Genomic DNA, 16942 nt, shown 5'->3' with positions numbered 1-16942 from the left:
GAAAGACATTTGTTGGTTCGTTACCCCGTACCAGGGAGGTTGCTTGTTGAGAGAATCCCACTGTTGGTGTGGAGATTGAAATGTCATTTGAGACAATGTTGTGAGATGCTGAGCACCTCTTCCTGCTGACATTCATGGGAATTGGAACTGTTGATTACCTTGCAGGACTGAGTTTTTCATAAAGGTGAACTATCTGGAGGCAATGCAGGAGAAAATGAACATTTCTATTCTCCTCGGCTGTCTCGTCTAATCTGCCAGTTAGGAAAATCTTCCAATCAACTTGATCTCTGTAAATCTTCTGTAGCCTTTCTTATCTCTGTAAATGATCATTTATCTGGCTCTTAAAAACTATTTCTATGTTTTTCTGCGTCACAAAACTGAAGCCAAGCCCTGCCAAAGGTTAATACAAATCACCTTGGTGTTTCCATTCAATGTTGGCTTAGTATTTACTTCAGAGAAAAATGCTGTGGTACAGAAGAAAATTCTATGGTTGAAGATTGTCTTACAAATGATCCTGGCAATTACTTTGCAGGATGCTTATGGATTCATTTTACATCTCAAATAAACACATATTAAACTATTAATAAAGGAAATTGATCTCTCATTTAAAAACAGACCTGCACCTTAAAATGCTGTTTAAGAATGTTTACCAGGATAAAGAAATTACCTTAGTTACTGGACAATAAAATTGCATTGTTAAAACCAAAAGGCTGTCAATATTAAAAGCAATCTCAAAGTACAGCTGCTGCTGTTTTATACTCCTTTTGCACTTCACTTTATTCAGAAATTAGAGAGAGGCATAAAAGCTTAATGAAATGCCATTGATTTGGGAGCTGCAGCTGCTCAACTTAATAAGACTGAAATAGTAGATTTGATTTGTGACCCTTTGATAATGTTTCCAAGAACTGCTATAGAAAAGTCTTTGAGTCTAAATAATTGAAAAAATGTGCAAATATCACTTCACGAAGTGTGACATTTTAATGGGGAGCATTTTATATGTGTGCCTTGAGAAAGGAAGGTGATGAAAAGAAAGTTCAGCACTGTCAGGTGGCCACTGAAACCTCCCCTCATAGGCAAAGTTGGAAGGCTGGAAGATGCTGGTACACGTATGTCTTGACGAGATGCCAAGGTTAAATGCCAAGGGTGCTTTGTGCAATTTTGCAGCCAAGCTGTGATCAAATGCCACCTGTGTGGCTAACTGAAACTGGTGGATGCGGTTACATATGCTTTATGTGGAGTCTGACAAAATATATTGTAGTCCACGGCTGGTATTTTTGGACCTGCATGAAATTGCATGGAAATGGATGGACAAGCAACTTGCATAAGATTGCATGACTGTAATTGAAGAATTGGTAAGGTAAGCGCATGCATTTAGGCATTAGTCATATTTACAAGTTGCAAAGCACAACCAAAGCTAAGAAGTACTTGAATGGGAAAATGTGTACAGTGTATTAGCAGTGTTGCTCACTTACAATCCTGAGGCCTTGTGCTTGGCTTCATACATATGTGTCTTTCTTTAATAACTTCATGAGCTTACATATTCTTTTTTTCTCTTTTTTTACCCTCTTTCCCTCTCCCCTGCCCCACAGGACCTCCTGTAAGTACAGTGATACATTGTTGGTTCTTCCAGAATCAGGGAGAAATCTGTTAGATCCTGTTAAGTTATCACCGTGATAAAATGACCATATATCATCAAGAGGGAATTTTGATATTTATACTTATACAGTGTAAACACTCACTAATTATCTTGGAGCTGAATAATTTAATCAGAATGTTCCTTAAGAAAAAAGTCTCTAAAACGATAAAGCTTTATATTCAGCGCTCCAGATAGCAGTTTGGATCACAATTCCACGTAAGTATGTTATGTTCATTTTGCTTATGACTTGATAACAGATATTTTACTTCAGTATAAAAATGTGTGAGTATGCTATCTTAAGTCCAGACTCGGTCACTCTGCCTTTTGCTGGGTAGTAACTTCCTCTGCAGTTATCGCAAAGTCTTGGGGTACAGGTTCCTTGTTCTTTGGACATATACAGGCTGTCCAGCTCATGTCAGTGTAATTGCTACTGAAGCCAGTAAGTGCTTGTGTAAAATGAATATTAAATAATACTATTCAGTTTAGTAAATTGGTTGAATCTTGTGCTAATCCTGTTTGTAAGAAAACAGTTTCTCTCTTCTGGGGTTTTATGGTTGTTTTGGTTTTTGGTTGGGTGGGTTGGTTGTTTGTTTGTTGTTAGCTTTGTTGTATATTCCCAGGGTAGGTCAAAAGTCTGACATGAAGAACAGGGCTAAACACATATATCTCAAACATCTGTATTTGTTGTGCCATCCATGTGCACCATATGGTGTAAAAGTGTGACCATTAAAACAGTATTTCTTTTACAGTGTTTACAAACTTTTTTTTTTTTTTTCTTTGATAGATATAATATTTCCACAATATTTTCAGGACCAGATTATCTGTCCTATTCTATGCTACATGCATGTTTGAGAATACTGAATTAATATGTTGAATTTCTGCTGTGACCTAATGATTTTACTGTGAGCTGCATATACTGAGCAGTGATGCTACTTATACTTGAAAGATTTTGACCACATGCTCAGCAGTTCATAGCGGCAAATTCATTTAACAAGCCATCAATGAAAAGCCAGGCTTAATGCATAATGGTGCTGTTTATTTGAAAGAAACACTGGCTTCCCCAATTTCTTTTGCAGTCTTCCCATGAAACACAAAGAGCAACTATAAATCATGATACAAGCGATTTTCCTGTAGCAAGACAACGTGGCGAGAGTTCACTGTGTGCCTCATTATGAATGTCTTTGACTTCAGCTCCCCACTGTTTTGGTATAGGTCCATTTAAAAAAAAAAAAAAAAAACAAGCCTCAATCATGACAATTTTAACACAAACCTGAAATCGCTCCCCAAAATGAATATTTTTAAGAAGTATCTGACTTAAAATTCCAAGTTTCATACTCAAAACTTACAAGACTTTATCTTGCTGGCAGGCAGTAAGGGTTTAAGTTGCTACAAGGCATTTAAAAATGTAATTTCTGTTCCTAATTCACTTTTTTATTTTCATAGACACAGTCTGGTTAGGGGCAACTGTTGTGAACTTAGTTATTGTTTTCACCTGGGAGACTGTGGTAATTGTTTTCACTTAAAATAGCAAATATTTGTATATCCCACATAGCACTGCATGGAATTAAGTGTACGTTGTATTTCCAAAGGCTACTGCAGTGCTCTGTTTATTTTCCTTGTACATGACTACTGAATGTCACATGTAATAACAGTCAAAGGCTGGGGCTTTCAATTTTTTTTTTTATGATCTGTTATAGCATTCTCAAATTTCTTCTTTGGCACCTATGTTCTAGTGGTAGCCTATGTATCTAATACTTTACTGCCTAGTGCTAAACCTTTTTTCTTTCAACCAGATATCACCCTTCAGTCTACATGGATAATTCTCTTCATAACAAAAGGAATTTCAATGAGCATCAGAAGTAGCCAGTAGCCTTTAAACTAGAGGGTTTATTTAAGTTAAAACATACAGTTTCCATTGCCAAAGCCTCATTTCTTCACTGTGTAGTGCTTATTTCATATTTATTGGTTTGTAATATCATCACATATCAAAAATTAATCCATATGCAAATTATAATTTGCCAGTAATGTACTCTGCATGTTTGTTATGTCATATGTCATGACTGTGGTGTTAATGTGTGTCATACCATTTCATCTCATTCAACCAGGGTCTACCAGGGCGAAATGGCTATCCGGTAACTCATCATATATTTATGATAGTGTATATTACTCTAAAATCATGTTGTTGTATTTTGGTTTTCCTTTATTACTGTCAAAAAGACTTTTTTCTGTTTCTCAGATGCCTAGAAAATGTACGACTTTCCTTTAAAAACAAAACAAAAAACCTTTGAGAAGTTTTTGAAAAGAACCTGAGTGTTTACAGTGTGTAAATGCAATGCACTGATTGTTTGACATTGTACATATTTTGTGTGGAGTTTCTGCATTCTTGCACACAAAATTAATTTTTTACTCTAATTTAAAAAAAAAATTCTTTAGCAAGATACTGCATCTCAATTTTCCATATTAGAAAGCTGTACAGTTGCCATATGGAACATCTAAGTCCTTTCTTTTAATTCTGTCCTGTTTCTCTTGACTGCTTCATTCAATGCATTTTGAGCAAAGTAAAATGCTATTACAGAGGTCCTAGCAGTTGGCTGCATTGTCTGTCACAGAGTAATTTTCTGATAATGGATGTAATTCATTTTTCTGTCAGTTTCATTCATATCTTTAGGATTTATTGCCTGAAAAAAATAATATATGAAATAATGCATCTTTCTAAAATCTATTAATATATTTCTTTCAAGTAGTCAGGCAAGCTGACTGCAGTGTCCCACTCCAGGGAAGAAGTATATGCCTGCTGTCATGTGTGTATTAGAAACCAAGTGACAAAATGTGTTAGTGGATGGATTTCAGAGACAATACATATGCACAGCATAGAGACTGTTAAAGTAAGATAATGGTCTTACTTAAAGCACTTGATAGTAGAGCTTGGAGGGCCCTCCCATACTGATTTGCCTATGTATATCGGACAAAAGGTGCCTAATTTTTCAGTGAGTTTTAAAAATGTTTCTGTTGGTAAATATAAATTGCATACCTTGAACACCTGCCGGTAGAGGACAATTTCATAGAAGCATAGAATCTCAGAATGGTTTGGGTTTGAAAGGACCTTTATAGATCATCTAGTCCAATCCCCTGCCATGGGCAGGGACAACTTTCACTGGACCAGGTTGCTGAAAGCCCCATCCAACCTGACCTTGAACACCCCCAGTAATGGGGCATCCACGGCTTCTCTGGGCAACCTGTTCGAGTGTTTCACCACCCTCATCATAAAAAATTTCTTCCTTATGTCTGATCTAAACCTATCCTCTTTTAGTTTAAAATCATTGACCCTTGTCCTGTCACTACAGGCCTTGGTAAAGAAAAATGTCTCTCCACCTTTCTTATAAGCTCCCTTTATGTATTGAAAAGCCTCAATAAGGTCTCCCCAGAGCCTTCTCTTCTCCAGACTGAACAACCCCAACTCTCTCAACCTTTCTTCATAGGAGAGGTGTTCCATCCCTGTGATCATTTTTGTGGCCCTCCTCTGGACCCACTCCAACAGGTCCATGTCTATATTGTGCTAGGGGCCCCAGAGCTAGACACAGTACTCCAGGTGGGATTTCACGCGAGCGGAGTAGAGGAGCAGAATCACCTCCCTCAACCTGCTGGTCACACTTCTTTTTATGCAGCCCATTTCAATGCTTTTCTCTGGGCATCTTCTGTAGTTGCAGAGTTTTCTGAGAAATGTTACCAATGAAACATCCTCCAATGTCTATCTTTACTATTACAAGTAGTTGAAAGTCAGCTGGTGAGGAATCGGTCATCAGTATCAAGAAACCTGTTTGGATATATTGAAACCATTATCAGGTTTCAGAGTACACATTCCAATTTCTCTTAGAGTGCCTAATCTGTGTAGGTGAGTGCACAAGTGTGTGGAGGAGAAGATGGAGTGAAAAGCTTGCTAAAAAACCTTTTTTGGTCATCATCCAGCTGTGAGCTCTGTATTCAAAGACTGGGATTTAAAAGAAAAAAGGCCCACAGTGACAACAAACCAGCCCTTAGGCTCTTAGGTCATGGCTTCTGTGGAAATTAAATATCTTTGCTGTTCCTCATTTGAGTTAATGAGCTTAACGCACAAGGTAGAGTTTACATTGTGCAAAGCACAAAAGCCTCGTAGGTTTAACTTCTTGGCCTAAAGTGTAAGTTGAGAAAATGAGTGAATGTATTAGTGATGGACTCATGCATGTTTTGAAGGCTTCATGGGGACAGTTTGAAAATATAATTTTCTTTAGAGCCTGAAGGCCCAGTCCTTTGTCCTGGTCCAGCTGCTTTCTTGAAGAGATTTGTCGTGGGATCTGAAGACAGTAAAGGTTCTTGGAAGCCATGTTATTGAAATCGTTGGGTCTAATAGTGGCATTGTTATGGGCAAACTTTAGTCTGAATGCATTTCTGTGCATGCGTGCAGCCATCCATGCATGCACAGGCAAATGTGTGCCTTCAGTAGTGCTTAGCACTGATTGAACACTTCTTTTTCCTGCTTCAAAATGACTGGGAATAAAATTTGGCTTTGGTTCTTCAAAGTCATCAGTTGGCTGGCTGTTTCGATCTTTTCAGTTACAGCCGTATCCTCCTGCTTTGAATGGGAAATATGGAACAGCAAGTGCAATGCACTTTAAAAGTACTTATACAGTCCTGTAGAGCTCTATGAAAAGGCTATTAGTGTTTAAAGTTATTTCTCTAGAGCCCTATTTAACTCCTGTAGAAACCTTATTGCTTTAATCTTTATTGGATTTTATAGGATATTCTGTGAGGATAGTGAGGTATATCTGCCACATATAACCCAAAAACCTCTCTGCTCAATAGGTCAAATCATAATGTTGCGATCTCACAAAAGCTAGTGGCTGTTTTCTCCAAGGCTTAAGTTTTCATTGTCTGTGTTCATTCTAATTTTAAAGGTACCTTAAGAAATAATAATAATAACAGTAAAAGGAATTACAGTGAGAAATCTAAGTTCCTGGGAAGATATGGTATCAAAAGTCAAGAAAATAAGCTGGACTTACTGCTAATGAGTACCACAGTTATTAAGGGGTTTATAAGACCATGATTAATTGGTTATTATGTAAGGCACCATGAATACTATAAAAAGCGTACACTGGTAGAGCTCCTTTTTTCCTCATTAAAAACTTTGTATAACAGACAGTGACCAAATTCAGAGTTGTAACTCTTTCAACTTGAGTTTAAAATTGAAATAGGCTATCACATCTTCTTAAATAAAAGAGAACGAAAGAGTGCACAAACATTAGAGAATGAGAGCACAGGCATTTGTTGCAAGGGTTTTGTATGACAATGTCACTTCAGAAATAATGCTAGAACTTGGAAAAAAATAAAACCCAACAAAAACCCCAACCACTAAAAAACCCCCAGCAGCTTGTGAATGCGGTGAAGAGGCCAAATACACAAACCGTGTAGTGCTCTGCAGGGGAAAAATAATCTTATAAGCTGGTTGAATGGGTAGAAGTTATTTACTGTTTTCCATTGAAAAACTGAAGCAGACTGAGAAAATTTTTCCTACCCCTTTTCCCAAGTGTGGGGGTACAGATCAAGCTCAACATCCAAGTAAATCATCTTGGAAGTTGTTGCACATACAATGGTAAAGCTGCACTATCTTCAGAATAAAGTGTCAGAATATGAAGATGTCCATATAGCATTGCTTCATAAAAGAGAGGATCAGGGAAATTTCTCCTACATCTTTCCATGATGTCAGTCTGCAGAGCACCTGATGCTTTTACAAGACTTTTTGGAGCTGTGGAGGGTTATAGCTATTCCAGGTGACCATGTGCCTTGTATTAAATCCCATTTCTCTTAACATCCCTGTTTCATCTTCAAGAAACGTAGACAGATTCCTCTCTTGCAGAAAAGGATGTGTCTAAATTGGAGATTGTTCTCCTGTAACTGTAAAATACCATCACTTGCTCAAACCTGAAATGTAGATCTTTGAAATTTCACCTGTCACTTAATTTAAAATTTTCCTAGCTCTTGAAAGACTTACCTCTGAATGGTGAAGATAACAAACTGGCAAAGATTAGGACTACTGGTAGAGAATTTCAATTATTCTTTAGCATGTTATAATTCCTTCTAGCTTAGAAAATGTCTTTACCATCACACTTCTGATTTTTGCACCTGTAAAAACATGTCCCAATATACCATAAGACAAGCTGTTATCCTGGTATGTAAAGAATTTCAGGTTGCTGTTAGAAGGCTCTGATTCCCCCCTCATTCCCCTTTCTGCTCCTGTATTACTAAAGACAAAGAGAATTCCAGGTAGAACAGAGAAGGTCTGTGAGGGATTTGAGTGTGAAGAAATAGGCCTGGTGTGGAAGAACATGAAAACTACTGTTGTGAGAAATTGGAAAAAGGCATTTTATTGTCCTGCTGTGTTGCTTTGTATTTGACGGTGCTTCATATTTCATTTTCTGCTGGGTCTCCAGTTAGAGACTGGGGCTGTGTAGGCAAATGTGTAGTAAGTAGCAGTGTCTGTGTATGTGTGTAAAATCAATCCCATCCAAATGCAAGTTTTTCAACCTAAGATACTATGGCAGCTCAGTTGCTGTAAAACAAACATAACTGGAATAATCAAAAGAGAAGAAATGAGCAAAGACTGAGAGGTTTTCATCTGTGATTAAGCACAGTCTATGGCAGTATTAAGCATTTCTATAACAGCTGTGGTATTTCCAGTAGCTGGTCAGGTCTCCTTTTTTTCACATTTATAGTAAAATATAAATGTCTAAGCTCAAGGAGCGGCTATGTCGGTTCCTGTCCTTACCCTGAGGATTTGGCTTAGTGATCCTATAGAAGTTTCCCACTCTATAGCATTTCTTTTTCTCAACAGGTGTCTTCGCAGACCACCTTTTATTTTTGGCATTTGACCAAAGTAACGTCTTAAACATATACCAGCAAAACTTTTGCAATAAATTTCAGGTTTGGTAGTAAAGCATTGATAACTATTTAAATTTTTTTTTCTTTTTAAATATACAGAAAATTCAAAACATCTGGAATCTCAAAAGCTTCTTTGTACTGTGATTTTAGTATGCATTCTCTCAGTTCTATATACTTTATCCTTATTTTTAGTCCTGGCAGAAGTGATTGGCTTGGGAGACATGAGGTTTTCAGTTGATCCATCTGCCTCAAACTACTTGCTTGATCTCAGGGAGCGGAGAGAATCCTCTGTTTTCTTCAAAGAGATTTAGTTGGTCCATCTCAAAATGTTACTGAGTTTACAGATTTCTTTATTCATAACCATGTACTCCTTGCCCATTGTTCCAAAAAGTTGCCAGCTGATGCCAATGCTTTAGATTCAGCAGAAAACGAGTAACTACTCAGGATGAGTATAAATTAAGTCCTTAGACCTTTTTTTCTTATTTCACATAACCACTTTCCATTAATACATTCACCGCAACAATTGGAACTCCAAATAGTCTTGCCATGGTTCACCAAAACTCCGCATACAAGCCATTTGTTAGTGAGTCTTCTAAGAACATACTTCAGCTCACGTGGGATGTAATACTAGTCTGTCACAGCCAGTCCTTACACTTCTTTGTATGCTGTACACAAGTGCTACAGTCCTGTCACAGAAGCTTATAATGAGAGCTGGACTTCTCTATTATCGTCAGGCCAGCAACTGCAGGAGTAAGAGTTGGGGAGATATGGCATTCAGTTCTACTCTCACACATGAAGTTAAGCCAGTTTTCTACTGCTGTAGGCAGAGGATGCTCTCAGTCTTTTCCATGGATACGTCTGTCAAGTCCAACACTCAATGGTAGCTGTAGCTACTGGAATTGATCCTTCTAAGTGATGGATACCAGTATGATCTTTTTCAAGCCATACCTGTCTCATATGACGTGAGCCTTGAACAAAGGTCAACCAGAGGTGGGTCACTTGCTTAAGTACTAATTTTGCCTTGATATCAAACAATAGATATGGCCCTAATTGCAGTTTTTAACTGCAATGTCAAACATTGCATTCTGGCAGTTAATATTCTGATAGGTAAGAGATAAAGCCCACTCTGTAAAAAAGTGAGTTACACCTTTCTTGCTTGCAGTTGTTCCCATCCTGTAGTATTGGTTAATAGGCCTATAGTGGCAAGTTGTGTCAAATTGTTTGTTCCTAGAAAACTTTGGTGGCACCTCAAAAATCTTCCTAACAATCACGACACAGTGTATCAGAATTTCTCAGTAACACAATACCAGAATCCTAAACAGTTATGCTGTTCCCAAATACATGCTTCAATTTAAACAGGTGCAACAGACGCTTGCTGCTAAGCAGGTTAACTATATAGTATCTCTTCGCCATGAGAACCAGAGGAAGGCTGTAAGAATGTGGTAATTTTTTAGAAAAATACTGTAGCTGAGGACATACTAATAATATTCAGTAAATAAACTTCCAGTTTTTCTTACAAATTGTGGGAGAGCCTCTAAATTCGCATGGCTGTCTGAGTAATAACTGTGGCCTCTGTTATGATGTCAGTCACATTAATACAATAATGTTTTTTATGACCTTCAGATCTATAAATAATAGGTAATACAATTCATCAGTTTAATTTCTTTGTATACCATTTTTTTACAGTGATTGAAGATAATCATAAAAGTTGACTCGAACAGAAAAGTTTGAGACTTCTTAAGCTTACAGTTGCTATTAATTTTGTGTCACAGATGACAATTGAAGCTACACATCAGAACATGTTCATTAGCTTCTTATAAGCCAGTTGCCATTTTGAATGAACCATGGGCTGAATCCCTTCATCTGTTACATTCATGTAATGCTGAGTGCATAAATAAGAGAAGACAGTGTTTATTTCTGCAACTCCCTGAAGGATGCTGAGTACCCTAAGCTATTCCATATCTGACTGTGATAGTGAAGTAACAACTTCCTCATCTGCAAAAGCCAGCAATATAAAAAGATATTTCTATCCTTTTCCTCACTTGCAATTATAAAAATAAATTGCCATAGATAAGCTAAAGTAGAAACTTCACATGGTGACTTAAGATTACTTGTGCTGCAATAAATGCCTGCCTACATAGTATGTTCTGGTTTAAAATCATTAAACTTTCTGAATTATTTTAGTCCATTTTCTACATAGCATTACAAATAAGGATGTAGAGAATTAGTAGAATAATAAAACAACATTATAAGAGATAACCTTGATATATCATTAGCAATACAGACAATTGTTACCATATGCTGGATCCACCAAGACCGTCTTTAAACTAGCACTTTCCATCTCGGATGCATGGACAGAGAACTCTATTGCCAAATCCACATCTCTGCATGGCACTTTCTAGATGTCAGTGTGTGATGAGAACTGAGCACATAATGCTAGGATACCGTGGGCCAGTGTGAATCACTGCAGTTTAGATTCACAGCTGACATCAGTTCAAAATGATAAAACCCCATATATCTATCAGATAAATACAGAATTATGGCTGATGGCAGATAGATAGGACAGGTGTAATTTAACAGTTAAATGTCTTTTTTCAGTATTTTCCTCTGCAGCTTTAAAAATTACCCTCTTCTCTTTCATAATAAAGCATGTATTGCAAGAGAAAGGAATTAAGTTGGTTTGTCATTTATTTGACAGTATACATAAATTTCTGGTTTCTCTAGGTTACTCCGCTGAGTTCAGCTTGGCAGCTAAGCAGGTGGCATGCAGAAGGCTGTAGTTATGATTTTCACATTTATGCTTTGGCAGGCATAATTAATGCTTGAACTATACCTAAGATCATTCATACTTGCCTTTTTTTGGGCATGCCACTTGAAATTTCCCAGTCATTTCCTCACAACGCACGATGTAACTCTCCAGTGTAACAGAAATAGCTTTATTTATGAAACTAACTACCTTGGAGCAAAATTTTGTGTTCCAAAGGAATTGTAATTCTAGGCCTCATTTCTCAATTTGTGTTTGACAATTGCACATGGATGTAGAGTGAGTAACCAGTGATAGTTAAAAATGCCTCCTATAATTTGCCTGAACTGTCACTTTCTCACAAGAAGTTTTGAGATTCAAAGAAAATGTTAAATCACTTACAGTAGAAATCCTGTATTTAATTACTATTTATATCTGTCACAAACGGGAAGGGAAATCCCAAACCATCCTATAAGAATTCTTAATTCATCAATTCCTCCACCTTGAAGGAGGGTTGCAAACATGATGCGTCATTTTCTTTCACACTGGATTTTTCATTCAGACTTATGATATAGCGGAAAGATATGTAAAACTTTACTACCCATACAGCTCCCAGATGAATATTCCTATGTGGGAGTGTAAGTGCATTGTTAATCCTAGCTGAGGTCAAGGGGTGTAAAATTTCATTGAAGAAACTTGTTCCTAAGTCGCTAGACTAGGTGGTTGGATTCTGTGATTTCCACAAAGTGCAGGGTGGAAGTGTTTTCTTGAAGGTTGTTTGCACGCCTGCTTCCCCCTGCAGTCAGCGTTCAGTTCCCATTGATGAGAGAGGCGATATGAAGAGGGGAAGATCTGGAGCAGGCAGAAGAACTGGTTCTTCTTATAAAGCTGAAAGAGGAACTTTTTCCCCACTGGGAATCAAAAAGTTCTTTCATACTCCTGTAGTGGGCCCCACGCTGCTTAGCATCATCCGGTAATTACACCAGAAATGATCTGGCTAGCGTTTGTCAAGCTAACAAGGTTCTCAGCTCTGTGTTTTTGGGTTTCTTTTTTAATGCCAGAAGTTAGCTGGTAGAACAAAGCCTTAAAGTACTTTTTCTCCATTCCTGGGGATCTTTGGGATGGGCACGTTTAGTGTGCATCTTGCCTCTTGCATCACAAGGAAAATACTAGGGTGTTGTTTGGACTGCCCTTGTTTTCGTTTTCTCAGCTACGTGTGTGCATATCAAAATCAAGAGTAGCTAAAGCAGTTTGTGAAAGCAAACATACTTGTCTGGTAAGTCTGAAAGATTTATACAAGCAGTGTGGAATGTCAATTGGAAGTTTTTTCCGTGACTGTGTAGGATACAGATCATAAATCACCCTCACAAAATGGTTCTTTTTTTTTTTTTTCTTTCCCTCTTTGGCTTCAGGTAAAGCTATTAACATTTATTATTTTTGCTAATATTGAGATCTGCACAGTACAGATAATCTAACAGAGGACTATTGCTTTAAGAATTCTTTATGGATTATTTTGTACATGTTCACGGTAGCTATTCCCAGTACAAATGAGAGGTATTTAACCTTTTGCTGCTTTGCCTCACAAAAGGAGCATGATGAAAAAAAATCATGCATGTGAGCACTCACCAGTTGAAAAGAATATTAAGTTTTTAATGTAGAAATCAGTTTCTTGCTGCTACATGATATTCTTACCAAAATAAACTGCTGTTTGCTCCTGCTTGGAAGGCTGGAATTCTTAGCAAGTGAAGTAAAACCAGGAAAAATTTGGAGATTTTTAAAAGTCACACTGTTCTTTCTGTAACAGTTCCTTGTTTTACCAGATCAATTGCAACTAAGATAAGCAAAGGTAAGGGTATATTCTTTTACTTTTGTTCATGCTGAACAGCGCTTACTCAGAGAAGCAATCCCCCAAATAAGTACTACTTACTATGAGAGGGCAAAGTGGAATTGAGACCTATGTGGAGAAAAAATTAGGAGACAAATTGTGGGTGCTAAGGAAGTTCTTTATTTCTCAGTACACATTTTTTTTTTGTAAAACAGAAGTTGTATCACTGTACTGGAGTTACATTCAAATTCATATTTTATTTCAGTAGTTTTAGACATGTATACTGAGTTTTTGGCCTCCAGCAGTTGGAATGATCTTAGTTTGCCACTTGCAGTTAGTTTCAGAGGGTGATGTTAACAATGGTACAGTTTTCCATAGGTGAGAGTGAAGGTTGAAAGTAAGTGCTCCAAAAGCACCGAGAGTAACATACAGCAGTTCAGTAACTTTTGTCATGCATAACATAGTATTTGCATTCCTGGTCATTGAGAAAGTGCGAGTGTAGGTTCCTTTTTTAAATAGCAATACTCCTCCTGAGTGAGGCCTGTGATTTTTGTTCAGGTAGTTTGACTGATTAGCCAGTCTCTGAAGAGAAAATGACCTCAATGTTTCCAATTCCAGCTGTGTGGATCAATTATCCTGGTTTTTTTTAAATCTACTCTGCATACAATAGGAGATCTCTCATTTTAGGTCTCTGCCTTTAGGGTATGTGAAGTGGAATCTGGCATTGCCATCACATACAATTTTTTTCTCCCTAGATGAGAATGCAAAGAAACACGTTTTTGTTCTTTGTGCTGTCACCAGCTTTTGCAAAAATCCTTTTATAATCTTGAAAACCAGTTATGTCAGAAGAAAGTAATGAAAATGTTTTATTTGGATGTATTCATGTGTGGATCCACAAAACTTAAAAGAATAGTCTAGAGATTTTGAGATTAAATGAACTAATGAGATTAGTAAATGCTTTAAGATTTTAAAAGCTGTTTCACTGAACTATATTCTGTCTTTGGATTCACCTGTTCAGCTCCAGTGAACTTTGATTTAACTTGCATATTTTGACTGAAATTAGAAAACAGGTGAGAGGAGTGTATGATTTGCTGGAGCATGGCTCAGAAAGGCACAGGTATGAAATATTTGCACTTGCAAGTTTTCTTGGCTGGGGGGGTAGCCCATGTTCTATATTGTAGGTCAATCTGATTTCAGTAACTTTTATTTGCTTGGTTAAATGTTTTGTTGGTTGAGTTTGCTTGTTTCTGTTTGTGCAGCAGTTGTCAAAGAAGAAGGAAAGACTTCTTTCTGACTGTGCAATGAGACACTAGCTCTACTTGGAGTTAAAAGGGGATTTCGGAATCAAAGTAGAAAAATCTCTGAATTTGTTTCTAGATAGGCAAGCTTTCAAAAAGCAGATATATGAGTCTGGAGAAACTTAGTAGCTTTTCCTAAATAGCTTGAGGGGGAAAACAGGCACCAACTCAATAGGAAGATTTTGTAGAGATGAGCTTTTGTTCTCCAATGTAAAAAAAAAAAAACAACAAACCAACAACAGCAAAACACTCACAAAAGAAATTCTGCTTCTTTTCACATAAATTTAAAAAATGCATAAATGGAATTTGCCATAAAAGGAAAAGAATTGTCAGAAGTTGTTTGGAAGTTGGGCCTGTATATATTCTTTCACCTACAAAAAAAGAAAGAAATGCAAAAGTAGTTTGAAGCAGCATTGCTGCTGAGGCTCTGAATTAAAATGACAAGATTCTTCCAGCATCCTCTTAGTAGCCTTTGTTCAGCCAGTTACGAGCAAACCAAAATTCCCTTTAGACACTCCATCTAGCTGATGAACATATGGCTCCAGGCTTTTCCCTTCATGGCTGCTTTATTGTATTGACTCATTCTTGACTGAGTTTCTTTTCTTCCTCCTCCGTCTTTTGCTCCATTTCCTTACCCAGCAATATGGTTTTTAGGTCCCTCAAATCTTTTGGCAGCCAATATGGTGTTACATCTACACTCTTTCAAGCATCTGCTTACTTCTGATAACACTGGGGATTTTTTATGTAAGGCTCAGCATTTTCCCCCTCTTTAACCCCTTTGATGTTTGCTCTTGAGTGAAATATTGAAAAGCAGAAAGTTCTTAAGTTTTCCCAATAATCTCGTATAAAAATACTGGCACCAATAGAAAGGTTATCCTATCTCAAACATTATCTCCTATCCAGACACTATTCATTGTCATCTTCCAGGCACGAGTTACACCTGGGCTTACAATAAAGAACATGCAACTTCTCCTCTTATTCCTCTTCCTCATCCTCCACACTCTTGTGAATGGGTCAGCCTGCTACTTTGAACCTTGTCATAGACTTCCAAATGTTACACTTTGGATTTAAATTGCAGTGTCCAGTGTTTTGCTTGAAAGGCCATTATGACTGAGGTCTGAGGTCAGTGGGACAGCACATTAAGGCAGTAAATGAGATAAGTAGCATTCAGCTCCCCAGGTAAAATAATATAAGTAGTAAAAGCACAGACTTGCAAATAAAGATGCTGTATGCCTGTCCGAGTACTTTATTTGATTTATAATCTTTGTTATTACATGCTTAATGATTTTGTTTTCATAGTCACAGTAATAGACGTTCCTTCTGGAAACCAAGTTTTGGTACTGATCATGGCAAGATTTATGTGAAAATTTTTCTTCAAGGACTAGAAATAATCATTTCTTAAAATACAAATTCTTTCATTCCTACATCCCTCTTTTCATGTTAAATTGGGGAAATAGAACAGGTGGTACATCATTAAAAACTGTATGGGGAAACATTTCAGGAAGAAAGAATGAAAAAGGTTGTAGTGCATCCCTGAATTCTGCTTTATTGCCTGGAATGAAATAATCTTTTTAAGTGTGCTTCATATATTTTTTCCATAATGATTTATGCTTTTTGAGAATTTACTGGTTCCAAGTCATTTTGGAGGGGACAGAGTTGTATGCAGCACCATCAACTTTTAACAAATTATTTAGGTTATAGTGTGTTTAAGACAACAGTAGTGTCTTTAAACTAGCAGCATGTATATTTGTGCCTTTTATATCTGGTAGGTACATGACAGAAGTATGTGAGTGGGCTTGCATGTGCAGAATTTTATATTCCAGTATTTGAGCACATATGTCAGCGCATAGCTGAAAGCACCTGCTTTGGAGTTTAAGTTTTAACGCAGTGCATCTGCACAAGTTTTTTTTTTTTCTTATGTTGTATCCCAGATGGAAATACTGCACTTATGGACTAGGACTAGATATTATATTGGCATTTTGGTTATCCTGGAATTCTTCAAACAAAGCTTTCTTCAACCACATGATAGTCAAAAGAGATTGGGGTTTTTATCTACGTGTTTATTTATAAACACTTCTGCACCTTGGCTTTTAGTTTTGGTCTCTTCATAACGGTTCTCCTCTTTTATGGAGATGTATCCACTCTGATTGATCTCCTTTTTTGTAAGTCAAAAGGGAAGTATCTCTATGGCAGCTGTATTTTTTTTCTTAATTCCCTGGGAGCCCCATTCAAAATATGTGCCTCTATAGACAGATAAAAGAAGTGTGATGGTCAGATTCTTCTATCCTAATGAAGCAAAAATCGATTTACATACCTGTTCTTCAGTTTTGCTAATCTTCCAAAGCTGATGGTTCCACCAAGGGAAGGTCAAAAATTGGCCTCTGAAGGTTAGTTCTCTATGATACTGTGTTATTTACCAAAAGACTGTACTTCTATTTTTCCTTAATGGACCTCATTGCCCCTGAAAAGACAAGATCTGTAGAAACCAAAAAAGAGATTGACTGAAAGAAGTCAATGGATTTTTTTCG

The 16942-nt window shown here is 37.2% G+C and overlaps 1 protein-coding gene across 1 annotated transcript in view; it reads left to right on the top strand.

The window, feature by feature from the left end:
• COL25A1 (collagen type XXV alpha 1 chain) overlaps nt 1-16942 on the top strand; it is a 325074-nt gene that overhangs the window by 168364 nt on the left and 139768 nt on the right. The window contains exons 4-5 of the mRNA XM_050896370.1: nt 1590-1597; nt 3742-3768. Coding sequence (XP_050752327.1) covers nt 1590-1597; nt 3742-3768 — 35 coding nt within the window. The remainder of the gene's footprint in view (nt 1-1589; nt 1598-3741; nt 3769-16942) is intronic.

This window comes from Gymnogyps californianus, chromosome 4 (genome assembly GCF_018139145.2).
Source record: "Gymnogyps californianus isolate 813 chromosome 4, ASM1813914v2, whole genome shotgun sequence".
Classification (NCBI taxonomy): Eukaryota; Metazoa; Chordata; class Aves; order Accipitriformes; family Cathartidae; genus Gymnogyps; species Gymnogyps californianus.
Note: the sequence above shows the minus strand (reverse complement) of the source record. Positions and strands in the feature narration are given on the sequence as shown.